Source organism: Geotrypetes seraphini, chromosome 1 (genome assembly GCF_902459505.1).
Source record: "Geotrypetes seraphini chromosome 1, aGeoSer1.1, whole genome shotgun sequence".
Lineage (NCBI taxonomy): Eukaryota > Metazoa > Chordata > Amphibia > Gymnophiona > Dermophiidae > Geotrypetes > Geotrypetes seraphini.
The window spans coordinates 111552703-111576074 of record NC_047084.1 but is presented as its reverse complement, the minus strand read 5'-3'; the positions used below and the strand labels follow the sequence as shown (position 1 = coordinate 111576074).

General features: G+C 38.8%; 1 protein-coding gene across 1 annotated transcript; it reads right to left on the bottom strand.

Moving 5' to 3' along the window:
• Positions 1 to 418: 418 nt before the first annotated feature.
• On the bottom strand, positions 419 to 21007 carry LOC117356482. The gene is made up of 12 exons (XM_033935733.1): positions 20992 to 21007; positions 19722 to 19770; positions 10957 to 10985; positions 10753 to 10807; positions 9765 to 9849; positions 9206 to 9251; positions 8934 to 9070; positions 7915 to 8030; positions 6267 to 6295; positions 4113 to 4139; positions 1444 to 1476; positions 419 to 467 (listed from the first exon to the last, which is right to left on the bottom strand). The coding sequence occupies exons 2-12, from the start codon at positions 19767 to 19769 to the stop codon at positions 419 to 421; spliced, it is 654 nt and encodes a 217-aa protein (XP_033791624.1). The 5' UTR covers position 19770; positions 20992 to 21007.
• Positions 21008 to 23372: the final 2365 nt, after the last annotated feature.

Here is a 23372-nt window from a genome sequence, read left to right as displayed (position 1 = left end):
GCCTAGAGGCTTCAGTGCTGTCAAGAGAACTTGGAGGTGCTCTGTGAAGACCAAGTGAATTTTTTTGCAATGCAGTGGAAGCACAAGTCATCCCCCACCCCCAAAATGTTCAAGACAGAAAAATCTGCAGGCAAAGTCATGGCAACTGTCTTCTGGGATGAACCATCCACCCTACCGTCCCGACCTGGCTCCCTAGGATTATTTCCTGTTCCGTGTTTTGAAGAAATCTCTCCGTGAATAGCGGTTTTCAAGTGATGAAGACGTCAAGGAAGCTGTAATGTCCTGGTTGGAAGGGATTAAAGTCATTGCAGGAAAAGTGGATGGAGTATATGGAGCTATTTATTGAAAACTCTTTCCTTTTCCTACTGAGGTAGATAAATTATTGAACGCTCCTTGTATTTGTTAGAAATCTTACCTTTCACTGACATGTAAAACAGGCGCGCATATTCTGCCACATTCTTTTCAGTCTGAATATAATAAAGCAGATAATAAAACAGATTATTTTAAGTATAATAGGCAAAATAAATTATAATCAAATATAGCCCAAGAAAGTTATCAGTCAAAATGAAGTTCCATCTAGTCTGTCCAGTACTTTGCCTGTTCACCCTATTTGCACCGAGACCTCAAATAAATCCTTTCCTTAAGGGAATTTTGGTTTTGAGTTCTCCAGAATCATTCTGAGGTCACTATTCAGAGTCTCCTGCCCACTTAGGCCCACTGAGCGGACCAGCTGCTGAAATTCTGCTCTTAACTACAAGCTCAGACTACACAGGCCATATACGGAAAGGCCATATTCTGGGTTGGTGCCCACATAGCTAAGTGGCCAGACAGAACTGCATAAAACGTTAGCCTATCTTTCTGTGCTTAACTAGGTGGATGTCTGCTTCCTGAATATGGATCAGCACCTGCACAGCTTCAGGGTCACTAATCTGTTTCCCTCCCATGATCTCCCCATTCCCCCACTTGGTTCCTACAATCCCCTGGGTTCCAGAAACAATCCCATCAGTTGACTCCCCAATCCAATCCAATCTGTAATTTAAGTTCTGGAATTCGATTTAAAATGATCCTAAAGAAAAGTCCATAAACCATCCTTAAGATGGACTTGGGAAAATCAACTGCTTATTTCTGGGTTCAGCAGCATGAAATAGAATCTGTTTTACTCTTTGGGGTCTTACCAGGTACTTGTGACCTGATTTGTCAATGTTTGTTTGAAACAGGATATAGGGCTTGATAGACCTTCAGTTTGCACCACCCCTAGAACTTATCCAAGGTGATCCTAGGTTGCTAGTGGGCCCCGTCTAGCACAGGGTTCCAAAAGGCAGTTATAACAAATAGTAGTAGTCTCACAGTACTACCACTAGGGGTCAGCCTTTTATACAAGGGCAAAAGTATTTTTTAAAAAACCTCCTTTATCAATATTTTAAAAAAATTGACTATAATTACCCATTCCTTATTCTCCTCATTCTCCCGTGTCTCCTGGAAAGAAAAGAGTGAAAACTAATTTAGGATTTTTCTATACTATCTTTCTGTGGTTACAATAGAAACAGTTTTCATATTCTATACACTCTCATTTATTTACATACTTATCAAGTCAGTTTTAATGGGGTCTTGTCAGATACTTGGAGTAATCCTTGTGGAGTTCATCAAGGATCCCCTCTTTCCCTAGTATTTTTCAATATTTATCTTGCCTTCTTGAGTTCAAGATGATCAAATTTTGATATCAATTTTTTAATTATGCAGATGACATAACTTTAGTAATTCCTATGTTTTCTAATCTTTCATCAGCTTCTCAGTTAATTTCGAAGGTTTTTCAGACTGTAGATTATTGGATGAGGGGTTTTAAATGAAAGCTTAACCCAGATAAAACTACATTTTGCTTTGCATCTCCTACCAAACGTACAGAACATTTGACTCTGAATGGAGTGTCCTACCCTATTACCCCAACAATCAGGATTTTAGGTGTATACTTTGAATTAAAAAAAAATCTATCCATGAGTGATCAATCACATTGATGTTCTAGTTCGAAAAAGCTTCTTTACATCATGGAAACTATGAACAATTGGATCATACTTCAATATTACTCCATTCAGGTTATTGGTACAATCTTTAGTGTTGAGTATTTTGGACTATTGCAATATACATCTGGCAGGTTATCGTAAACATTTTCAAAGATTTCGTAATGTTCAAAATACTGCCATGCATTTAATATTTAATTTGGGAAAACCCCCCAGATCATATTACACCTTCACTGGTTGCCAGTAGAGGCTAGGGTGTTTTTCAAGTTTGGAACCACGTGTTATTAGGCCTTGCATGGTTACATATACCCAATTATCCAGTTGATCAGTTAACGTTCACTCATTGCGAGCCACTGCAATGCCTGTTTTCCCTTCTGCTCGTGGTTGTACATAGAAGAGATTTTTGACAAAGATTGCTGTCTTACCAAGCAGCTAGTTGGGATGCAGAGTTTCACGGACTGTTATCTCTTTCTTCCTCTTGTATGGAGAATTGACTTGTTAATCACTGAGATTGTTCAGTCTTCTTAGTTTTTAAACCGCACAGAACTGAAAAGTTTTGGGATATACATATATGATTTTATATTATGCTATGAACTGAAAAAAACCAAACCAAAATGATTTTTGTTATATCTTCCACAGAACTCGGCCGATTCTTATGAAATTTAGTGCGTCATATTCTGAATGAAGTTGACTTAAAATGTTGAAACTATTTCCTACCGCACCACAATACTGCCTTGTGAAAATGAATTGTGAACTGAATAAAAACACATCAAAAAGTTTAATGGCGTATCTTACAGAAAAATGTAAAGTCAAAAAGAGGGAGAGTGTGGCGCAGTGGTTAAAGCTACAGCTTCAACACCCTGAGGTTGTGGGTTCAAATCTCACACAGTTCCTTGTGATCCTGGGCAAGTTACTTAATCCTCCCCATTGCCCCAGGTACAATAGTTTGTAAGCCCGCTGGGACAGAGACGGAAAAACTGCTTGAGTACCTGATTAAATGCATGTAAACCATTCTGAGCTCCCCTGGGAGAACGGTATAGAAAATTGAATAAATAAAAAAGTAATGTTTCAGTTAACTCCCTTTCCTCAAAGGCACGCCATCAGCCTTGGCCGCCACTGATCTATGGACTTGTCAATGACGCTCTGCTTCAGCTCAAGCCAAACAGAGATGAGACGCTGTTTGACGTAAGATATCGCTGTCTGGTAGTTGCGTTCCTCTATCAGCCCCCAGATCTGGTAGTCAACTGGACTTAGATTTGGTGAATTCGCAGGCCAGAGGTCTGGACCAATGAAGTCTGGGGTCTCCCGAAGTAGCAGTTCTAAGGTGTTCTTTCTCCGATTTACTGGGGCATTGTCCTGTTTGAAGCTGTGACATGCGACGGATCGCTGGCAACAGCTTCTGCATCAAGAGGATGTCCCAGTAGTATGCGTCATTGATCTTAACCCCAGGATCAATGAAGAAGAAATCTGTAAATCTGAGTTTCGAGATTGCGACCGAGATCATGACTGATTGGCTGGAGGTCGGGCAGGTTCGTAGTAGGCGATTGGCAATAACCTCACGCTTCAGTGTTATTCAGGGCACGCATAGGCAATCATTCTGTGTGTTAACCGGTAAATATCTTTTCATCTGTAAACCAGATGAAGCTGACACTCTGCTCTGTGTACTTGGTCAAAATCTGCTTGCACCATTTCAGTCATGTGTTTTTGTTCTGGACACGACACATTTTAAGACACTTTAATTTCAGATCATCATGAATTATTCCAACCACAGTTGACTGGCTTATTCCAGTTTCTCTTGCTATTTGGCGAGTTCTTCGGTGTATTGGCAGCGCATCCTACTGGCTCAGTACAAGATCGCGTACAACTTCAATGTACTCTTGTGTGCGAACCGAGCGCAGTCGTCCGCTGCCTTACGATCCACAGTGCTGGTTGCTCGGATCTTGCATAGCAGCACACCAAGGCCGTTTTTGTCCCAACCCTTCTGTGGGAACGCTTTCAACATTCGTTGACTGCTGTAACTTTTGAGCTCTTACATCTACCCCCACCCCAAGGTAAAAACACCACTAAAATTATTTCTGTGACATCTCAGAATCGTACCTCAGGTCACTCTGGACTCCTTGCTCTCTGAATTGGAAAAAGAGAGAATCTATTTCAGATTTAAAAACTTAGAGTACACAAACCAGTATTATCTACACATAATTGGATAAAGTGATGCACCAGGGAGGGGCCTAAGGCCCAGTGGTCGTCGGCGAGAGAGGAGGAGCAGGTGTTATCAGTACCTCTGGGTCTCAACTTTTAAGGTAGGGGGCCTGGGGGCCTAGAGGTAGAGGTCACCTTTCTGGCAGGAGAGAGTGGGCATCCCTCCCTCTGTTTTGCCACGGGGGTGGTGAGTCAGTCGGGATGGCAGGAGGGAGTGAGCATCCTTTCTGCCATCTTTTTGGGGTTTGGGGGCATGATGGCTTTTGGGTGGTAGACAGTGGGGGCTTTTTTCTAATGAGACAGATGGTACGTGTTTAACACATGCACAACATCTGGGCCATTAAAAAAAACCCAAAAGCCCTAACAGCAGTGACAGGAGGCTGTTTCCTCTGTCACTACTGTTAGGGCTCTGTATTGTGTCAATCACTCAATGAGGGATTGAGTCGGTGGATTTGCATGCAGACTTGAGAGTGAATCAATCGCTGTTGGAGAATCGGCCAACAGCGATTGAGTCGCTATCTTTAGTGAATCTAGCCCAATATGAAAGCAAAAGAACACAACTCCTAGGGAAGGCGGGAAAGGAAGTGAGAATTTGTATCCACCTGCTAAGGGTGAGTAACTTTGATTGCTCAGAGGACAAGCAGGGCAATGATTCTGATGCAAGGCAATCCCTCCATGCAGCCAAAAGAGGAGAAAGAGGATGGGATTTGATCGTCCCCTTTTCTGTGGTTACAAGCAAGGCAGTTGACATATTATATACAAGTGCTCAGTTTGTACCTGGGAGTGTTAAGTGACTTGGCCAGAACTACAACAGCCGCAGTGGGAATCGAACCCAGTTCCCCAGGAGGTGAGGAGTGGCTTAGAACTGTTGCCTCAGCACCCTGAGGTTGTGGGACTGAATCCCAATCCTCCATTGCCCCAGGTACAAAATAAGTCCCTGTATATATGTAAACTGCTTTGAATTTGCAACTGCAAAAGAGCATAGACAAGTCCCTTTCCTTTCTCAGATTGCTCTCCTGTGGTGGGAGGAATCTGAGGCTAGGCCTAAAGATAGGGTTACCAGATTTCCTCCTTGAAAAAAAGACACCTGGCCTCACCCCATTCCGCTTCAGCCATGCCCTGTTCTGCCTGCTGCCCAACCCCCAGAAACCTCATCTCTTTTTCCGCATCTGGAGGGTCTGTGAGCATGCATGGATGCAATGTGATGATGTCACACACATGCATGTGATGTCATCACATCACATCCACTCATGCTCGGAGGCCCTTCAGATGCAGCCCTGAGCTCAGGGCTCTCCAAATACCCAGTTTTGGAAGTCCATCCGGGCGCTTTTAATTAGTTTGGCCACTGAACTCCTGCCATTTTGTTTTGTTTTGATAAACTTATACTTCCCAAGAAAACACAATGATCTTCTGACCACTATCTTAGATTCAGAAAACTTTAAAAAGCATTTCTCTACCAATACAGGGAGCCAACCCAGATGTAACTGAAATGGAAATGGTAAAAGCCCATTTCTAAACTGTCTAATGCAACTCCTGGGACATATCGATGAGCCAATGATGACTTACTTGAACTTGTAACTATGACCTAACTGTCCTGATCTACCTGTTCTAGCAACTCTATTGAATGTCTGTGTCAAACTGTCCATTGTAACTTCCTGACTCAACCTCTTGTAATATAATCCAGCCTTAAACTGAATAGGTAAAGGCGGAATAGAAAACCTGATTAACATAACCCTCAATCATTATGTTGCATTTGTTCTGGTCAGCCAGGAACAGCAAGAGGTGGTAGTGGTTTGGTGAGGTTACCCTTAAACCCGGAGGCCAGGACTCCCCTGTCCCTGTGCCTTTAGGCATGCAATGGATAAATCTGTCCCTGACTCTCACTATATGGGTTAACTCTGCCAAATGAAAATAAAATGCACATCTTTCCATATCGGCCACAGGAGCACACAGAGGTGAGGTGAGTGGAGGGAGCCGGGGAGACTGAAGGAGAAAGGGGAAAGAAGGCCTAATGGGGACCTCTAGAGTATCGTACATTTTCAGAATACTCACGTGGCCGCACGCATCTCTCGATCTTGTCTCTGACAAAAAAAGAACAATGAAGCCATCAGTATCTGGAGAATTGATTCTTCAAACTTGAAGCAGAAAACACAATTTGGCAAATGTTTAAAGTTACTTTTCCTACTGCATTTCTCTGATTATATAAAATTGAAAAATGAGCAAACTGATAATTATGTGGTCACGTCTCATCCTGCTACAAATCTAAACCCTTTAGCACATATCCACCCACTTATTCAGACTTTGCCAACTAGTCTCCAATCAGATAACCAGGAGCTCACAAACTCACCCCTCCTGCCACATTCATATGGAACTCTTTTCACCCAGTAACACAAGAGGGCCTTGACAAAATCCCAAGACCTGGCAGAATCCCCTATAGGAGGGAAAAATACACTTTTCCACATAGTCCTTATGCAAGATGACGCATTTGTTGTATCGTTCAACTAGCTTCAGGATTCCTGCAGAGAAGGTTTTTGGCTCTCCCGAAGCCAGGTGAGCACCGCTTCCTTTACTTCATCGTGCTTTGTCTTTTGATCTCCGGGTCGCAGTGAGGCACCCATGTCTCGTCGCCGGTGACAATTCTCTCCAGAATACTCGGATCTTCTTCATACCGTCTCAGGAACTGGGTCGCAAACTCCACACCCTGTTGCTAAGCTGTTTGGGAACCCATCGTGCACAGACTTTCCTGAATCCCAAGTCATCACGCATTATGGCACAGGCAGATCCATAGCCGATATCCCAACTGAGCCGATTGAGACACCGTTATGTGTCGGTCTTCTCTAATCAAGGCATCAGCCCTGTCAATGTGCTCTTGTGTGTTGTTGGGCAGCCAGAATGACCTTCATGGGTTACACATGTTCTTCCCTCTTTAAACCTTTTCTCCCACTCATAAACCTTTTCTTGATTCATGGTGTTCTCTAGATACTGAGTCAATATCTGAAGGTGGCTTTCCACAGATGTCACTCCCTCTGCCAAAAGAGAGAGCACCACTGCACGTTGTTCTTCGATGGTGCAATCTTACAATGGAGCGTCCATGTTTCTGACCTTGTGGCTGCCGCATGACTAAAGGCCGAGCGCTGCACTATGTGTGGACAAACTATCCAACAGGGAATCTATGAGTACATATGTTGCATTTTGCTAGCTCTGTTCTGGTTATCGTGTAATTTAAGAATTGCCTTTCATTTTTGATTCACCATTCCCTTGGTAAGCAGGGACTTCCCCATGTCTATCTCTACTAACGATATGAGTTTTGGACAAGTTCCTAGAGGAAAAGTCCATAGCCTGCTACTATCAATTATGGACTTTTCCTCCAGGAAGATGCCCAAATCTTTTTTAGACCTGATACACTAACCACTGTTACCACATTACCAGAGGATGCGTTCCAGAGCTTAACAATTCATTGAGTGAAAAAATAGAAAATAGGGAGCAGGGAGGGGGAAGATTCAGGAGTGAAGCCTAAGTGGAGTCGGGTGTTACCCGGTACTGGCGATATTTATCTCTAATATCTGGATAATCCATCTGCATAATTCAGAACAGCAAATAAGCTCTCCCAAACTATCCAGAAGATTATCTAGCTAATAGTGCTAAAAATTGTCATTATCTTGATCACTTTCTTGATGGCTATGTCGCCTCTGAGACTTACCTGACAAGCCGAACTGTTTATAATGTACTCAGTGGATGGCCCACCATCAAGTTCGTGGCGATGGAAGCATTTTTGGCAGATGTTAAGTCCCAAGTTGAGCATAATAAAAGATGCCTCTAAAATAAAACAATGCTTTAATAAGCAAAATATCCCTAACAATATTATTATCAACAACTTAATATACTAGAACTGAAAGTTAAAGGTGGAATAGAAGTCAATAAATATAATGTAATATGCATTTAGGCCTCCTAGGTATTTAAATGTCTCTATCATATCATCTCCCCCTTCTGCCTTTCCTCTAAAGTGTACAGATTGAGATCTTACAGTCTGTCCCCATACGCCTTATGATGAAGACCCAGGTCTATGGGATTACACGAGGAACCACCTCCCCCCCCAAAGGCTCCCACAGGGATGGAACCAGGATTCCCTGGGCCTGGAAAGAGAATTAGTAGAAGATAGACAAAAGCAGAAACTGGGACCAAGATGATGGAAAAACAAAATGTCCCACCAGCTACAGCAACGGAGATGTTCATTTTGAGGGGGGTGGGGCTCCCCTCTCTTGGTTATGCCACCAATTGTGTTTAGTCCAAATTGAAGAACTTGCTGAGTTTGTTTTGGGGCTTCCAGTACAGTTTTGGCCCATTTTTCTTAGGCAACCCTTGTCCTGAAAAGTGTTCAAATGATTTTGATACTGTATTGTTTGATTCTTTACTCTTTTCTGCATTAAAAACCATTTGTGGATCATGGAAGGACCTCTCACAAGTTACCTGTACCAGACGGTGGAACCAGATTTCTTTTCTCTACAGATATGAGCTTTATATGGCCCAAAAATCCAACTCTTTGAACAAGAAATGGTCGACCCTACATTCACATGACCTAATGTCTATTCTAATTCTTTATATTGTATTTTATTGTTGGTTTAAATAAACTAAGACTTTAAAACCAAATCAGAACTGTCAGAAGTAATTGCTGCTTTTTATGGGGACAGGAGTTTGGTTTTCGCTTAATAGTGAAGTTACCTCCAGCGCCACATTCAGCGCATCCTTTAGGAGACTGATTATAGACCATCCACTGAAATCGATGCTCCACAGCATATCTGTTGGATCTGAGCATCTTCCAGATAAAACGATGGCACTTGTCCATCGCTTTCAGCCATCTAAAAGAAAAAAGAAAGAAAGAGTGTAAAACTTTCTAGTTTATAATCTAAGCTAAAAGCCAAAACAAAGTGGAACAGTCGCTCCTGGAAGCAGCAGATAAAGGAACGAAGTCTTTTAGAGAACGTGTGCCTTACGCCTCGTTATGCTCCGTGCTGGCATGGATGGTGTAGGATTGTTCAGCTGCAGGAGACAGAAAATAGAAATCAGTCAGCAAAAAGTCCCCGCTATGAATGCTGGTATCTTTTCGGTACTTTTTTTCAACCTAAGCCAAAAATCAGAGACCTTAAATTCAAGCTGTATGCTGCTAGATATGGCCATCTTGAGAGAAACATTTTGAGCCAAGGGAAGGTTTTGTTCCGCACTGTTTCAGTTTATCCCCTGACGAAGCCGGTAATGGTGAAACAGCGGCCCCGCAGTGCTGTTCAATACCGCTAACAAGATAAGTGCTGTTTTGATTTTTTGATATATATTAAAAAGCTACAAATATTCACGAAGTATGAGCCAATGATCGAGATTCTGACCTGTTAACACATCTAGCAGCATACTGCTTGAATTTAAGGTCTCTGAGGCTTGTCTTCGTATAGTTATTTATTCACTAAGGTGCTATCAGAGGTGATTTTTGGCTTAGACTGATTATTTGTACCTCTTTTGTATTTGTTTTTCTACTTTTTTTCAACCACAGCAGAAACTTACGAGTAAAGATTAAGATGACGTGTTCATCATCCGTCTCTTCCAGCCGGCAATTAAGAGCATATTCCTTATTAGGAGGGTCTTCTCCCTAATTAAAGCAAAAAAAAGAGACAAGAATCAGTATAAAGAAACCCCAGGTTTTTGAACAATCCCAGTCTATTCCCGAACTAGTGGGTTATGCATCCCATTTCGCAAGATCTCTTGTAGGAAGCCTCATTTACATATTTTTGATCCTTCCCTCTGACTTCCAGACTTCCACGCTCTCCTGCAATCCCGACTGACCCCCCACCCATGGCAGAATGGAAGGAGGGATGCCTACTGTCTCCTGCCAATGGCCCCCCAACCCTCCCCCTGGAGCACGCTAATGATTCTGCATATTAAAAGATAAGTATTAAACAACAGTATGTATTGAGAAAGACATCAAGGAGAAGGTGAAAATAAGGTTCAAAGACGAATATCATTGCCCACTGAAATATGCATTTGCAATTAAGTGGATTTCACCATATTTGACACTCGGAAGTGGGGTGTTTTGTTATTGTGGATGTTGCCATTTCAAAAAAAGCCCTAACAGACGTGACAGGAGGCTCCTTCCCCGTCACTGCTGTGAAGGCTCTGCGCATGTGTCAATCGCTCACTGAGTGAATGATCAGTTGTTCAAATCATTTGCATGCAAACGATCGCTGCTGGAGGATCGGCCAGAGAATCAACCAATAGTGATTGAGTCGCTATCTCTAGTGCATCGAGCCCTTTGAGGACAGGAGGCATTTCTATAATTAAGTGCCTCTGTTTAGGTAATGCAAAAGCATTCAGTAGATGTCTATTCTAGACCGTGGGCCCTTATCTGCCGTCTATTTCTATGTTTCTATGTTTCTATTCTATTCCAGAACCAAGGTCCATATTACCATAACTTGGGATTAACAGGCCAAAAACATTTATCCCCACCCCCACCCGCCTTTACTAAGCCCGACATAAATACTGGCATATTACTTACTAAATATATTGTTAAATATGTCTTGGACAGATCGAGTCTGATTGGCCACCAGTCACTAAAAGTATAGAAATAAATAACGTTAAAAATTTCATAGACTAATAAAGTTCAAATCAATCACATACAGTAATCATTTCATTTATTAAATTTGCATTCCATTCAATGTACAAATCTTTAATTTTATATTTATAATGAAAATCTACTTACTTTCCTGTGGTCCCCATGACTTCAGACCTCTGAAAAATGATAAAGAAATGCATTAGAATCTATGCCTGATATTAGCAAATAAACTTAAGAATATAAGAACATAAGCAGTGCCTCTGCTGGGTCAGACCAGAGGTCCATCATGCCCAGCAGTCCGCTCACGCAGCGGCCCATCAGGTCGAGGACCTGTATAGTAATCCTCTATCCATACCCTTCTATCCCCTTTTCCTTCAGGAAATTATCTAATGCCTTCTTGAACCCCAATACCGTACTCTGTCCTATCACACCCTCTGGGAGCGCATTCCAGATGTCCACCACCCTTTGGGTGAAGAAGAACTTCCTAGCATTGGTTTTGAATCTGTCCCCTCTTGAGGGGGCGTGGCTTAGCGCGAGCACGGATGGAGGTGTGATCCTGAAGCTCCTCACCAACCAGGCAATGAAATAAAGAAAAAATCATTTTCCTTCAAACAATTTTATAAAAAATATATAAATGGAAAGCTGAATAAAAGCTACAAAACAAAATCCTAAATTGCGATATTTGAAGAAGGATATGTGCAGACAGGAGACGGAAAAGCGGAGTGCCGTTTGAGCTGACGGTTAAAAAAAAAAAAATTGAATACAGCGCTGAGGTATATATTCATATATATTCATATTCTGACCAAATATAAAATTTGATAGAAATCGGGAAAGTAGTCTGTGTCTACGGAGGTTTTAGAGTAGCTTGAAAGCAGAGAGAGACTGAGAGACGAACGTGAACTGAAATTGAAAAAAAAAAGCTGACAGGAGTTGGTAAGCAGAGAGCGTTCACTGTCGGCGATTTCAAAAGACTATAAGACATATGTTTGAATGAGAAGATGTAAAGAATGGATATGTTTCTGACAAAATATAATTAAAGTAAAAAAGCTGAATTGATATATTTGAAACGTGATTTGTGCTGATTAGAATTGGGAAGGCATATAACCGTTTGTGCTGGCGGTTTACTGATGTTTGAATGCTGAAACCGCGAGATAGATGTGATTGAACAGTTTGGCAAAATAGAAAAAAAGAGGAGAAAAGTATTTACTCTGAACAAATATTTACTGAAACAAAAAAAAAGGAAGCTGTGAAAAGTCAAGAAAGCTGAGAACTGTCTGTATTTCAACTAATTCGGGAGACTTTGGAACAGTACTGATGCTGATGGATGTGAAAGATCAGAAAATCAGATAGTGATCCGTTCAAAAAATACCCAAAAAAAAAATATATAACCTGAATTGTGGTAATTGAAGTGAGATAGGTGCAGACAAGAAACGGGAAGAAAACCATTTGTGATTTTGACGGTTTCATTGAACTTGAGTGCAGTATTGAAACCGCGAAATATAAGTGAAAGATCAGATTGATTGGAAAAATTGTGAAAAGGAATTGGTGTTCTGACCAGCTATATTGAAAAAAAAAGATTATTCTTTGATAAAAAAGGGGACTTGCATTTTTTTCACAGAAATTGGGTGCTGAAGCACTGAAGACAAATAAACACTGAACATCACTTTCCTCTGACAAAGCTGCGATTGGGCTTGTGAGAGAGGAGACAGAGAAAAGGTTCAACTGAATTTTAAAAAAAAACTGAAACAGCAAGACACTGAAGAATTTGAGAGACGCTGAGAAAAAAAAAGAAAATTGCCTAAAGTTGGTCAAAATAGGAAAAATACTCTAAAAAAAAAAAAAAAAAATTAATTACTCTCCTTAATCAGAGCTGCGATTGGGCTTGTAAGAGGAGGGAAAAAAAATAAAAAAGAGTTCCCCTAAGAGATTAAAAACATAAGAATACCAAATATAAAAGATTTAAATACAAGAAACAATAATAACCAAGAAAAAGAGAACAATAACATGGCAAGTACAAGACAAAACAAAAATGAGGCTGGTACATCTGCAAAAAGACAGAAACAAGATCAAATAACACCTAGCAAGATACCACTTCCTATTGATGAACCAGACATATTAAGCAAAACTGAAGTCATGGAAGAATTAAAACAAATCAAACAAATGCTTAAAGAAACTATAAATAATATGTCTGAAATGAAAGAAGAAATTTTAAATATACATAGACAAATGGAAGTCAATAATAAAAAAACAGCTGAATTAGAATCAAAAATGGAAGCAATAGAATGCGAATCAAAAAGATGTAAAAACGACAGCCTGGAATTAAATAAATTAAAAGATCAACTGGAGGATTACGAGAATAGAGGAAGAAGAAAGAACATCAAACTATTTGGAATTCAAGAAAACTTAGAGGGAAAAAATACCATCCTTTTCCTTGAAAATTTAATTCCAAAAATTCTACAATTAGACTTGAAACAACCAATTGAAATTGAAAGGGCGCACAGAATTCCAACTAAAAATTTAGAAAATAAAAACAGACCAAGACCAATCATTTTCAAAATGTTGAGATACCAACAAGCACTAGAGATACTAAATGCTGCAAAAAAAGATAAAAACTTGAATTATAAAGGATCAAGATTATGGTTCCTACCAGACTTCGCCAAAAACACAGCAAGTAAAAGGAAAAAACTACTAGATATGAGACCTCTACTTAAAGAAAAAGGATTTAAATATGGTCTATACTACCCTGCGAAAATGAGAGTGTCATCCGGAGACAAATCCTTATACTTTGAGGATCCCGAAAAACTAAAAGAATTTCTCTCTAAACCAGAACCTATGATATATTAACAAAATATATTAAGATGGTTCTGAAAACTCTATGAAAAATTAGAAAATATATCACATCGAAATATTTGAAGAAATGGAGGAAAACAATACAAAGAAAAGACAATAACAATTAAATGAAAGAAAGAACAGAATATAAGAAAATTATTAAATAATACACTGCATATATGTTTAAAATAATTATATGTTGAAATCGTAATACTAAGGAAATACAAATTAACATATTATTAAATGGAAAATGATACATTAATAAAATGTTATGAAAAATGATTAAATAAATATAAAAGATCAATATAGATAGATAGAAGGGAAACTTGTTTAAAAAATTGAATATTGATTGCCTGGAATGGGGAGAATGTTGGGATTACAATTCCAATGTGTATCCTTAAGCAGCCAATGTATTGGGTGGGAAAGGGAGGGATAAGAAAAATATTTATTAGAATAATTAAGGGAGATACATTAGGGTTAAATATGTGTGTCATGAAGAAAATTTTTTGGTTATTAAATATGAAAGAGGAGAGGAAGAATAAGATAATGAAAAGTATAAAAATATATAATGTCTTTTAAAATATATTCTATCAATGTCAATGGCCTGAATCACGTAATTAAAAGGAAAAAAATATTAACATTTTTAAAAAAACAAAATGCAGATATTTATTGTCTGCAAGAGACCCATCTCAATATGAAGGAATCACAGAAATTATCAGGTGGATGGATAAAAGAATGTTTTTTTGCTCCAGCAGTGGGTAAAAAAGCAGGGGTTGCAATCCTTATAAATAAAAAATGTATGGCCAATATAAAAGTAAAAAATTCAGATCCACATGGAAGATGGATACACATTGATATAGGTATGGGAAATGATACCCTGACGTTATTTAATATATATGCCCCTAATTCGAATCAATCAGAATTTTTCAAAAAACTACAAAATATGTTATTACCACTGGCTGCCTCTAATTTAGTGGTGGCTGGAGACTTTAATGCTGTAATGGATCCATTATTGGATAAAAAACCAGGTAAAAATATTAAATCTTTAGGTCTAGATAATTTAGTTCGATCATGTGATTTGAAAGATATATGGCGTATTCTTCATTTTAATGATCAGGAGTATTCATTTTGTTCACAGGTTCATAAATCATTTTCAAGAATAGATTATATTTTTGTTTCAACAAATAAAGTGCAACAAGTGATTAAAGCCTCCATTGATCCTATTATCATTTCGGATCATGCGGGAATATGGATAGAATTACAATTAGATCAATTAGAAAATAATAGACCTCTTTGGAGATTTGATAATGCATTGCTTGTGGATGACAAATTTTTGGAAAATTTTAAAACACAAATTAATGAATTTTTTCAAATAAATTTAGTGGAAGATACATCTATAGAGAATGTATGGGATGCATTTAAAGCAACTATGAGGGGTAATATCATATCATATTCAGCTTTTATTAGGAAACAAATTAAAAAACAATATATAGAATTAGAAAAAGAAATAAAAATATTAGAAGCTAAATTGATAAGTAAATGGGAATATGAAGTTTTGCAATCTCTTTTGAAAGTAAAAGGTAAATATAATGAATTAACTTCAAAAATGATAAGAAAAGATTTGTTTTCCAAACAAACGGTGTATTATGGAAATTCTAATAAAGCAGGAAAATTATTAGCAAATTATCTTAAGGCAAAAAAAAGGAGAATTAATATTACTGGAATAAAAGATGATAATGGTATAATAACAAATCAAACAAATATAATATTAAAACAATTTTTAAATTTTTATAAGGATCTATATTCTTCCGAACCTTACTTGGAGAAACAAAAAGATGGAAAAAAATTTTTAGATTTAATAAATGGACCTAAGATTCCTGATCATATAAAACGAAGTTTAGAAGAACCTATATCATTAAAAGAATTAGAGACAGCATTGAGATCTCTTAGAGTTGGATCCGCTCCAGGTGGTGATGGTTACACAGTAGAATTTTATAAAACATTTCAAAATATCCTCTCCCCACATTTATTAAAATTATATCAGACACAACTTATAAAAGGTAATATAAAAGGTACTATGGCTGAATCAATAATAATTGTTTTGCCTAAGCCAAATAAAGATCCTACTTTGGTTTCGAACTACAGGCCTATATCTTTGATAAACGTTGATAATAAACTTTTGGCGAAAATTTTGGCTTTGAGATTAGCCAAAGCTCTCCCACATATTATAGATATGCATCAAACGGGTTTCGTTGCTAAAAGACATTCTTCCAATAACTCTAGACTATTATTTCACATGCTAAACTTATCAAAAAAAATTGATGAACCGGCATTTACAGTTTCACTAGATGCTGAGAAAGCATTTGATAGGGTAGAATGGAATTTTATGTATCAGGCTTTAGAATGGTTTGGTATAGGTTCTGGATTTATACAAATGGTAAAAACATTGTATAGCTTCCCGATTGCAAGATTAAATATTAATAATAAGATATCTGATGGTTTTCAATTGCAGAGGGGAGTTAGACAAGGTTGTCCTTTGTCTCCTTTGTTATTTGATGTTGTATTAGAACCCTTATTGTTAGCAATACAGCAAACGAGGGAGATACAAGGAATTCCATATTCAGATATGGAATATAAAATTTCGGCTTATGCTGATGATATTTTGCTTTATTTGAGAAATCCAGAGTCTACCTTATCTTCTTTATTGGAATTAATTGATAAGTTTGGCAAATTTTCAGGTTATAAAATTAATTGGAATAAATCTGAAATTATACCCTTGAATGTTTACTGTGTAAAAGGATTATTTGATACTTTTCCATTCATATGGAAAGAAGAAGGATTTAAATATCTAGGCATTCAAGTTAAAAAAACAATTGAAGATACTGTAAAAGAAAATGAAAAATATGTATTAAAAAAAGTAACGGAGTTATGTGAACAATGGAACCCATTGCATATATCTTGGTGGGGCAGAGTTCAAACTATTAAAATGATGATGTTGCCTGTGGTTTGCTACCAAATGAGTATGATACCTATTTATTTTCAGGGGTCCTTTTATAAGAAGCTTAATAGAATTTTAACAAAATTTCTTTGGCTTGGTAAAACACCAAGAATAGCTTTAGTAACCTTACAAAAATCAATTAAGGAGGGAGGGGTAAATTTTCCAAATTTCTATAGGTACCATCAAGCCTATATTCTACGTCAGGGTATGTATTGGATCCTCCCAGAACTTATAGATAATGCACCAGATTGGTTATATTTGGAATGGCGCCTTATGTTTCCCCTAAATTTAGTTCATTTACCAAGTATTAATATACCTAAAAGATACAGAGAAAATAACATAATAATGGATACTTGGAAAACATTGAGATTTATTGATAAATTAACACCCATCCCAATATATAAATCAACTAATCAATCCATATGGATAAACTCCAAGATCAAAATTGGCGGAGCTCAAATCCTTTGGAAGAACTGGATTATTGCAGGAATTAGATCTCTAGATGATATTATTTCAGAAGGTAAACTGCTGGATTTTTCACAATTGCAACATAGATTTGGTCTTAATAAAACACAAAGTTTTAAATGGTTGCAATTGAGGCAGGCCATTCAGGTTGGGTTCCCTGAATGGAAATCATTAAACAATCAATATAGTTTAAAGTTCTTATGCTTTAAAGCAGACTTCCTAGGACATCAAGCCGCATTGTGGTATAAATTAATATCTGAATATTTGAATAAAAAACCAAAAAATGGTCTAAGAGACATTTGGAGCATTGAGATTGGACATCAAATTAATGCATCTCAATGGCCACTAATTTGGTCTTGGAGAATGGGATGTACAGTGTCAGCATCTATGAGACAAACATGGTTCTTTTTATTACATAGAGCTTTTTGGACCCCTACTCGTTTACAAAAACTAGATAGTTCTAAGTCTAATAGATGTTGGCACTGTAATCTAGAACCAGGGACATTAGATCATTTATTATATTACTGTCCTTATATTAAAATATTTTGGAATTCAATTTGGCCACAAATTAATAAATTAATGGAAAATCATATTGCAATATCATATGATACAATTTTATTTGGAACAATGATGAGAAAAAAAAGTCAAATTTCACCAGAAAACAATAAACTTTTATTAATTATGACAGGGGTTGCCATTCAACATATAACTAACAATTGGAAAAATTACAACAACCTAAACTACACATTTTGGTGGAATACAATATGCCATGTTTTTAAAATGGAAAGAACAATATCAATACAAAAGGGGACATATGATAAATTTATAAAAATATGGGGGCCATTGACAAAATACTGTAATGATTAAATAATAGAATACTTTTTCTTCCTTTCTTCTTTTAGAGATTTTCTTATGACACACATATAGGGGGGGTAAGGAAAACAATTTATATATAGTATATTATAATATATTATACAAAATGTAACAAATGATTAAGGGATAATAGAAGGGTGGGGGGAGGGAAAATGAATAAAATTTATCCAAAATATATTGTATTAGATATAAATATGTTTATTGAACAATTGTATTCCAATATGTTATATACTTTTATAAAATTTGAAAATATTATATTAAAATGGTGAAGGGGTGGGGGGAGGGTGAAGGGGAAAATCAAATTCAGACATACATTGTGTTAGATATAAAAGTGATACCATGCATGTATCAAATGTATTTTATTATTGTTTACACTTTTTGTGAAATTTGAAAATAAAAATATAATGAAAAAAAAAAAAAAAAAAGAATCTGTCCCCTCTTAATTTTTCCGAATGCCCTCTCGTAGTTTTCGAAAGTTCGAAGAATCTGTCCCTCTCCACTTTCTCTATGCCCTTCATGATCTTGTAAGTCTCTATCATGTCCCCTCTAAGTCTCCGCTTTTCCAGGGAAAAGAGCCCCAGTTTCTCTAATCTTTCAGCATATGAAAGGTTTTCCATACCTTTTATCAATCATGTCGCTCTTTTCTGAACCCTCTCGTGTATCGCCATATTCTTCTTAAGGTACGGCGACCAATATTGGACGCAGTACTCCAGATGCGGGCACACCATCGCTCAATAACTTCTTTCGTTCTGGCTGTAATATCTTTCTTGATAATACCTAGCATTCTATTCGCCTTCTTTGATGCATGCCGTCGGGGGTGGGCGGAGCTAACTCTCACCGCTGCCCCTGCCGATCCTACCTCCTTCTCTCCTGCTCTCCCCTCCTCCTCCGAGTTTCACCTGCTGTCCCCCTCCGTTCCTCTCCTGCTAGCTCTCCTCCTGCTGCTCAGCTGCTTGCAGAGCCAAACTGCACCATGTTTATTTCCTAGAAAGCTATTGTAGTTTAGGGAAAGGGACCGGGACTTGTTCTACGACCACACTCAAAGTGGTTGACAGATATACAGGAGGAGGAGAGAGTCCGGACTGCAGGGGGAAGATTCCGGAACATAGGAAGATTTGCCAAAGAAGGAGAGGGAAAAAGATCATGGATCCCTGGGTTAGGGAGGAAACAGGGGATGGTGACAGGTGCCAGAAATGTAGGCCAGGGTTTTACAGGTTGACATTTCCGCTGCTCAGGGTCCTTCCTGAATCGCAGCCAGTGGCTGAAGTCCGGCACCGGCCCAGGGTCCTTCCTGAATCGCGGCCAGTGGCTGAAGTCCGGCACCGCCTCTAACCATGCGCCTACTTCTGGGCTTCGGCGTCATTAGGTACCAGTAGCCACCAGTGACCCAGGTGCTGGTCCTGGAGGCCACATTGCGATGGCTATTTATTTTTTTTAACAAGGGTTTAATTGGTTTTAAATGGGGCCACTAATTATTCCACCGCTGAAGCCCAATTACACCAATTAAGTTAGGTGGAGGTAGGGTGGCTACCACCGCCTAAATCTTCTGCGGCTTTTGTAGAATCTGAATCTATCCTGTAACTATGGCAAATTGCAATCGGTTGACTGTGTATTATGTATGTCAAGCTGTAACCCGTTCTGAGCTCTTTGGGGAGAACGAGAGAGGAAACAAATTAATTCAATAAATAAATATCACTAACCAATTAATTGACAATGAGGGAGGCTTCAGAGCATGTGTGGCACCTACCAGTAACATGGGGTCCACGAAGTTCCGCTTCTCTGTCCTCTTCGCCATTCTGTGGATGAAAAGATAAATGAGAAATTAAATAAAATAAGCAATTGACCCTCCCCTGTCCCTCCTTTCCTCTAGGGTCTACATAGTCATGGCTTCCAGTCTTCCTTCATACATCTTCTGGCACAAACCTCCTACCGTTTTCATCGCCTTCCTCTTTTTATGTCCTATGGTATCATCCGCAAAAAGACAAACTTTTCCTTCTAACCCTTCAGCAATGTCACAACGGGTGGCACACCGTGTCAGGAATCTCCCGCCTTCCTCTGCCACTGCTGCTTTCCTGAACCAGCAACAGCGACAGTAACCTTTATATTCAGTCATTGCGGGATCTTCCTGAACTTCCATGTGGCTGCCGGTCCACTCCCTCCGACACCACTTCCTTGTTCCAAAGCAGAGCCAGCAGCCAGGGAGGTGCAGCAAAGTCCCACAATGACTTCATTTAAAAGTTTTACAACCGCTGCTGCTGTTTTGAGAAAGATACAGTAGAGGTGGGGAGGTGAGGGGGAAGATACTGGATGGCATTGGGGTGAAGGGGAGAGAAAGGGTTTGAAGGTCTGAAGAGAGGTTTGAAAGGGAGGTGGAGGGAGAGATAGGGGTCAGATGCTGATGGAACTGGAGTGAAGAATGCAGTAAAAGATCAATGCACTTGTACCCGTTCTACACCACTCAGGATTTTGTAGACTTCAATCATCTACCCTCAGTCATCTCTTTTCCAAGCTGAAAAGCCCTAACCTCTTTAGTCTTTCCTCATACGAGAGGAGTTCCATCCCCTTTATTATCTTGGTTGCTCTTCTTTGATCCTTTTCTAGTGCTGCTATATCTCTTTTGAGATAAGGAGACCAGAACTGAACGCAATACTCAAGATGAGTCTCACATTCTCAGTCTTGTTTACCATCCCTTTTCTAATAATTCCACCGCAGGGATTCCCTGCCCCCCTCTACCCCACACCTTTAAATTCAAGGATGGCAGGATAGAAACATAGAAACCTGACGGCAGATAAAGGCCAAATGGCCTATCTAGTCTCTCTGAGAGGAAGAGACAATGGTTACTCTGCATGGGCAGACTGGATGGGCCATTTGGCCTTTATCTGCCATCAGGTTTCTATGGAGACTAGCTAGATTAAAACTTGCTCTTTTAAGATCTAAACTGCCAATATAATGGAACCTACAAATTAACTTTTCTCCCCAAACTTATCAAAGCTCAGATCAAAATAATGTATACTTACCCGGCGATATAGACTCTCTTCCTCTCCTCTCAGAAAGATGTTACAAAAATAATAAATTAAAAAATAAAAAAATTTTTTACAAAATTAAATGTACAAAGTTTTTACAAAAATAAAAGTTGGTAAAATAAAAAATCAAAAAATTAAATTTTTTACAAAACTAAATTTACAAAATTTATACAAAATTAAAAGAAGGTAAAATATAAAATTAAAAAATAAAATTTTTTCAACAAACAGGGGATAAAAGACAATTATGATATAAAAACACTAAAGAAAATGAGGGAAGGAAAAAAAATGGATTAAATACAATATAAAAATAAATGAAAGGGTGGGTAAGGAAAAACACAAAAGGCAGTAAACAAACAACTTTCTAAAAATCGCGGTGATCACAGCAAAAACACACCCAACTCCCAACACTCTGATCACTGATATGAGCTGCTGGTCAGTGCTTACTCTTTCTGACATTCAGCTATGACATCACGGGTCCCGTGTCACAATATTTTGACTGACATCATTGCTCAAGGTTTTAGCTAGCCATCCTCAAACATCCACATGTAACCACAAGCCTCTCTCCACAGCAAGCTGGAGGGCTACAAAATTTAGCAAATCTCCAGCTATACTACAGCTAAAATGCAAAAAATAAAAATGTAAATACCCAAATATAAGCTCCAATTAAATTTAAATATCAAGAAATAGACACCAAACCAGTGCCGTTTATAATTAAAAGCAATGTTCACATGCATCTCCTTCCATCCTACTTCTGGACCCATTTTATAAAACCGCAGTAGTGATGCCGCACGAAGCCCATAAGAACTGAATGAGCTTTGGTGCATTTCCACGGCTCTCGGTATAAGGGGTCTTCTATTAAAATGTTCATGCTGCCAAGCTAGCCTTTACGTATTCACAGTGGCTTACAAATTGAGTAATATAAAATAACAATCATACCAGCTAACATCAAAATTCCTAGCTCACCCTCACTATAAGGTCACTTAAGAATGAACCACTAGACCCCGGTAGAAGCTGATTCTGGGAGACCGTAATGTCTCATAAGTTCAATAGACCCTGCATAGTTAACTTCCCCCCCCCCCCATGCACTAATAAAACTGATTATCTCTTTACTTCTTTAATCATTGCAATCGCAAGCCAAAGATCTCTTGCTCCAATGCAATGATTATTGGTATGAGCTGCAGGTCAAATTTGACTCCCCCCAACTCCCCCGGGCCTCAGCCATGACCCATAGCCCCGCCCCCAGGCCCACCCCCATTATTTATTTATTTAGATTTCTATCCTGTTTTCCCGGGAGCTCAGAACAGGTAAGAATTGACATTCACAGTAAAGTTACAGGACAAAAAAATTATAGGCATTCGAAGAAGAGGCAAGTGAGGGGACGTAGAGAGAGAAGGGTAGAGGGAGCAAGATCCCAGCCCTGGCCCCACCCCCTCAAACTGTTCTTGGGAGGGAGGGCATCTGCGCATGTGTGGTGCCCTCCTGACACAGTCCCAAAGTTGCAGCACTGGATTTTTAAAATATATGTTTTAAATAGTTCTCTTTTTAAGTACTCCTCTTAGATTTTGACATCTGCTGTTCTCTTTCTTATTTTCAGTATAACATTATTATTATTTTTTTCCTTTTTGTCTCTTTATAGATTTTTATAAGACAGCCAAGGTATGTCCTCAGTGAAAACCCCTTAAGCCTAGGGGTAGAAGAGGGAACCAATAGGCAACCAGTAACAGAGAGACCTATCAGAGCAAAGGTGGTAGAGGTGACCAGGAAGTACAGCAGTGTGACCAAGGACTCAAGCTTAGGTGAGAGGAAAAGGGAGGCGGTCTTAGGAGAAAGACCACTAGAAACAAAGCAGGAGTGGCTGCAGTATGGATTAGACTACATTTCCCATAATGCTTTGCTCACACACTATGGCAGGAAATGAGGGCCCAAAAGAGAGCAGAGCAGTCCAAGGGAATTTGATTGATTTCTAAATAGGTTAAAACTATCAAGACTTGGCACGGAGTCCTAAAGTCTTCAGGAGTCCTAAAGTCTTATTTTACTAATATATGGACAAATATAAAGAAAACAAAATTAAAAACACATGAATAAATCAAATTCAATCACAGATAACCAAACGCATACCTTACAATGCTAGAAATCACCTATGAGGCCTAGTTAAGTCAGCAGAGGAATATTCATGCCAGAAATATTAGTACATCAAATCCCCCCTCCCCACCTCCCCATATTTTCCTTTTTATCTCTAGCCCTTCTGGTTGGATCTGGGAGGAAATCCAGATCGCTGCCCCTCCCTTGTGAGGTTCCTTTTTCTTGGAAGCACAGATGATTCTGTAGTAATCTTTCTGCTGTCAGCCCTTCTCCTGAGATTAGTATCCTGCACA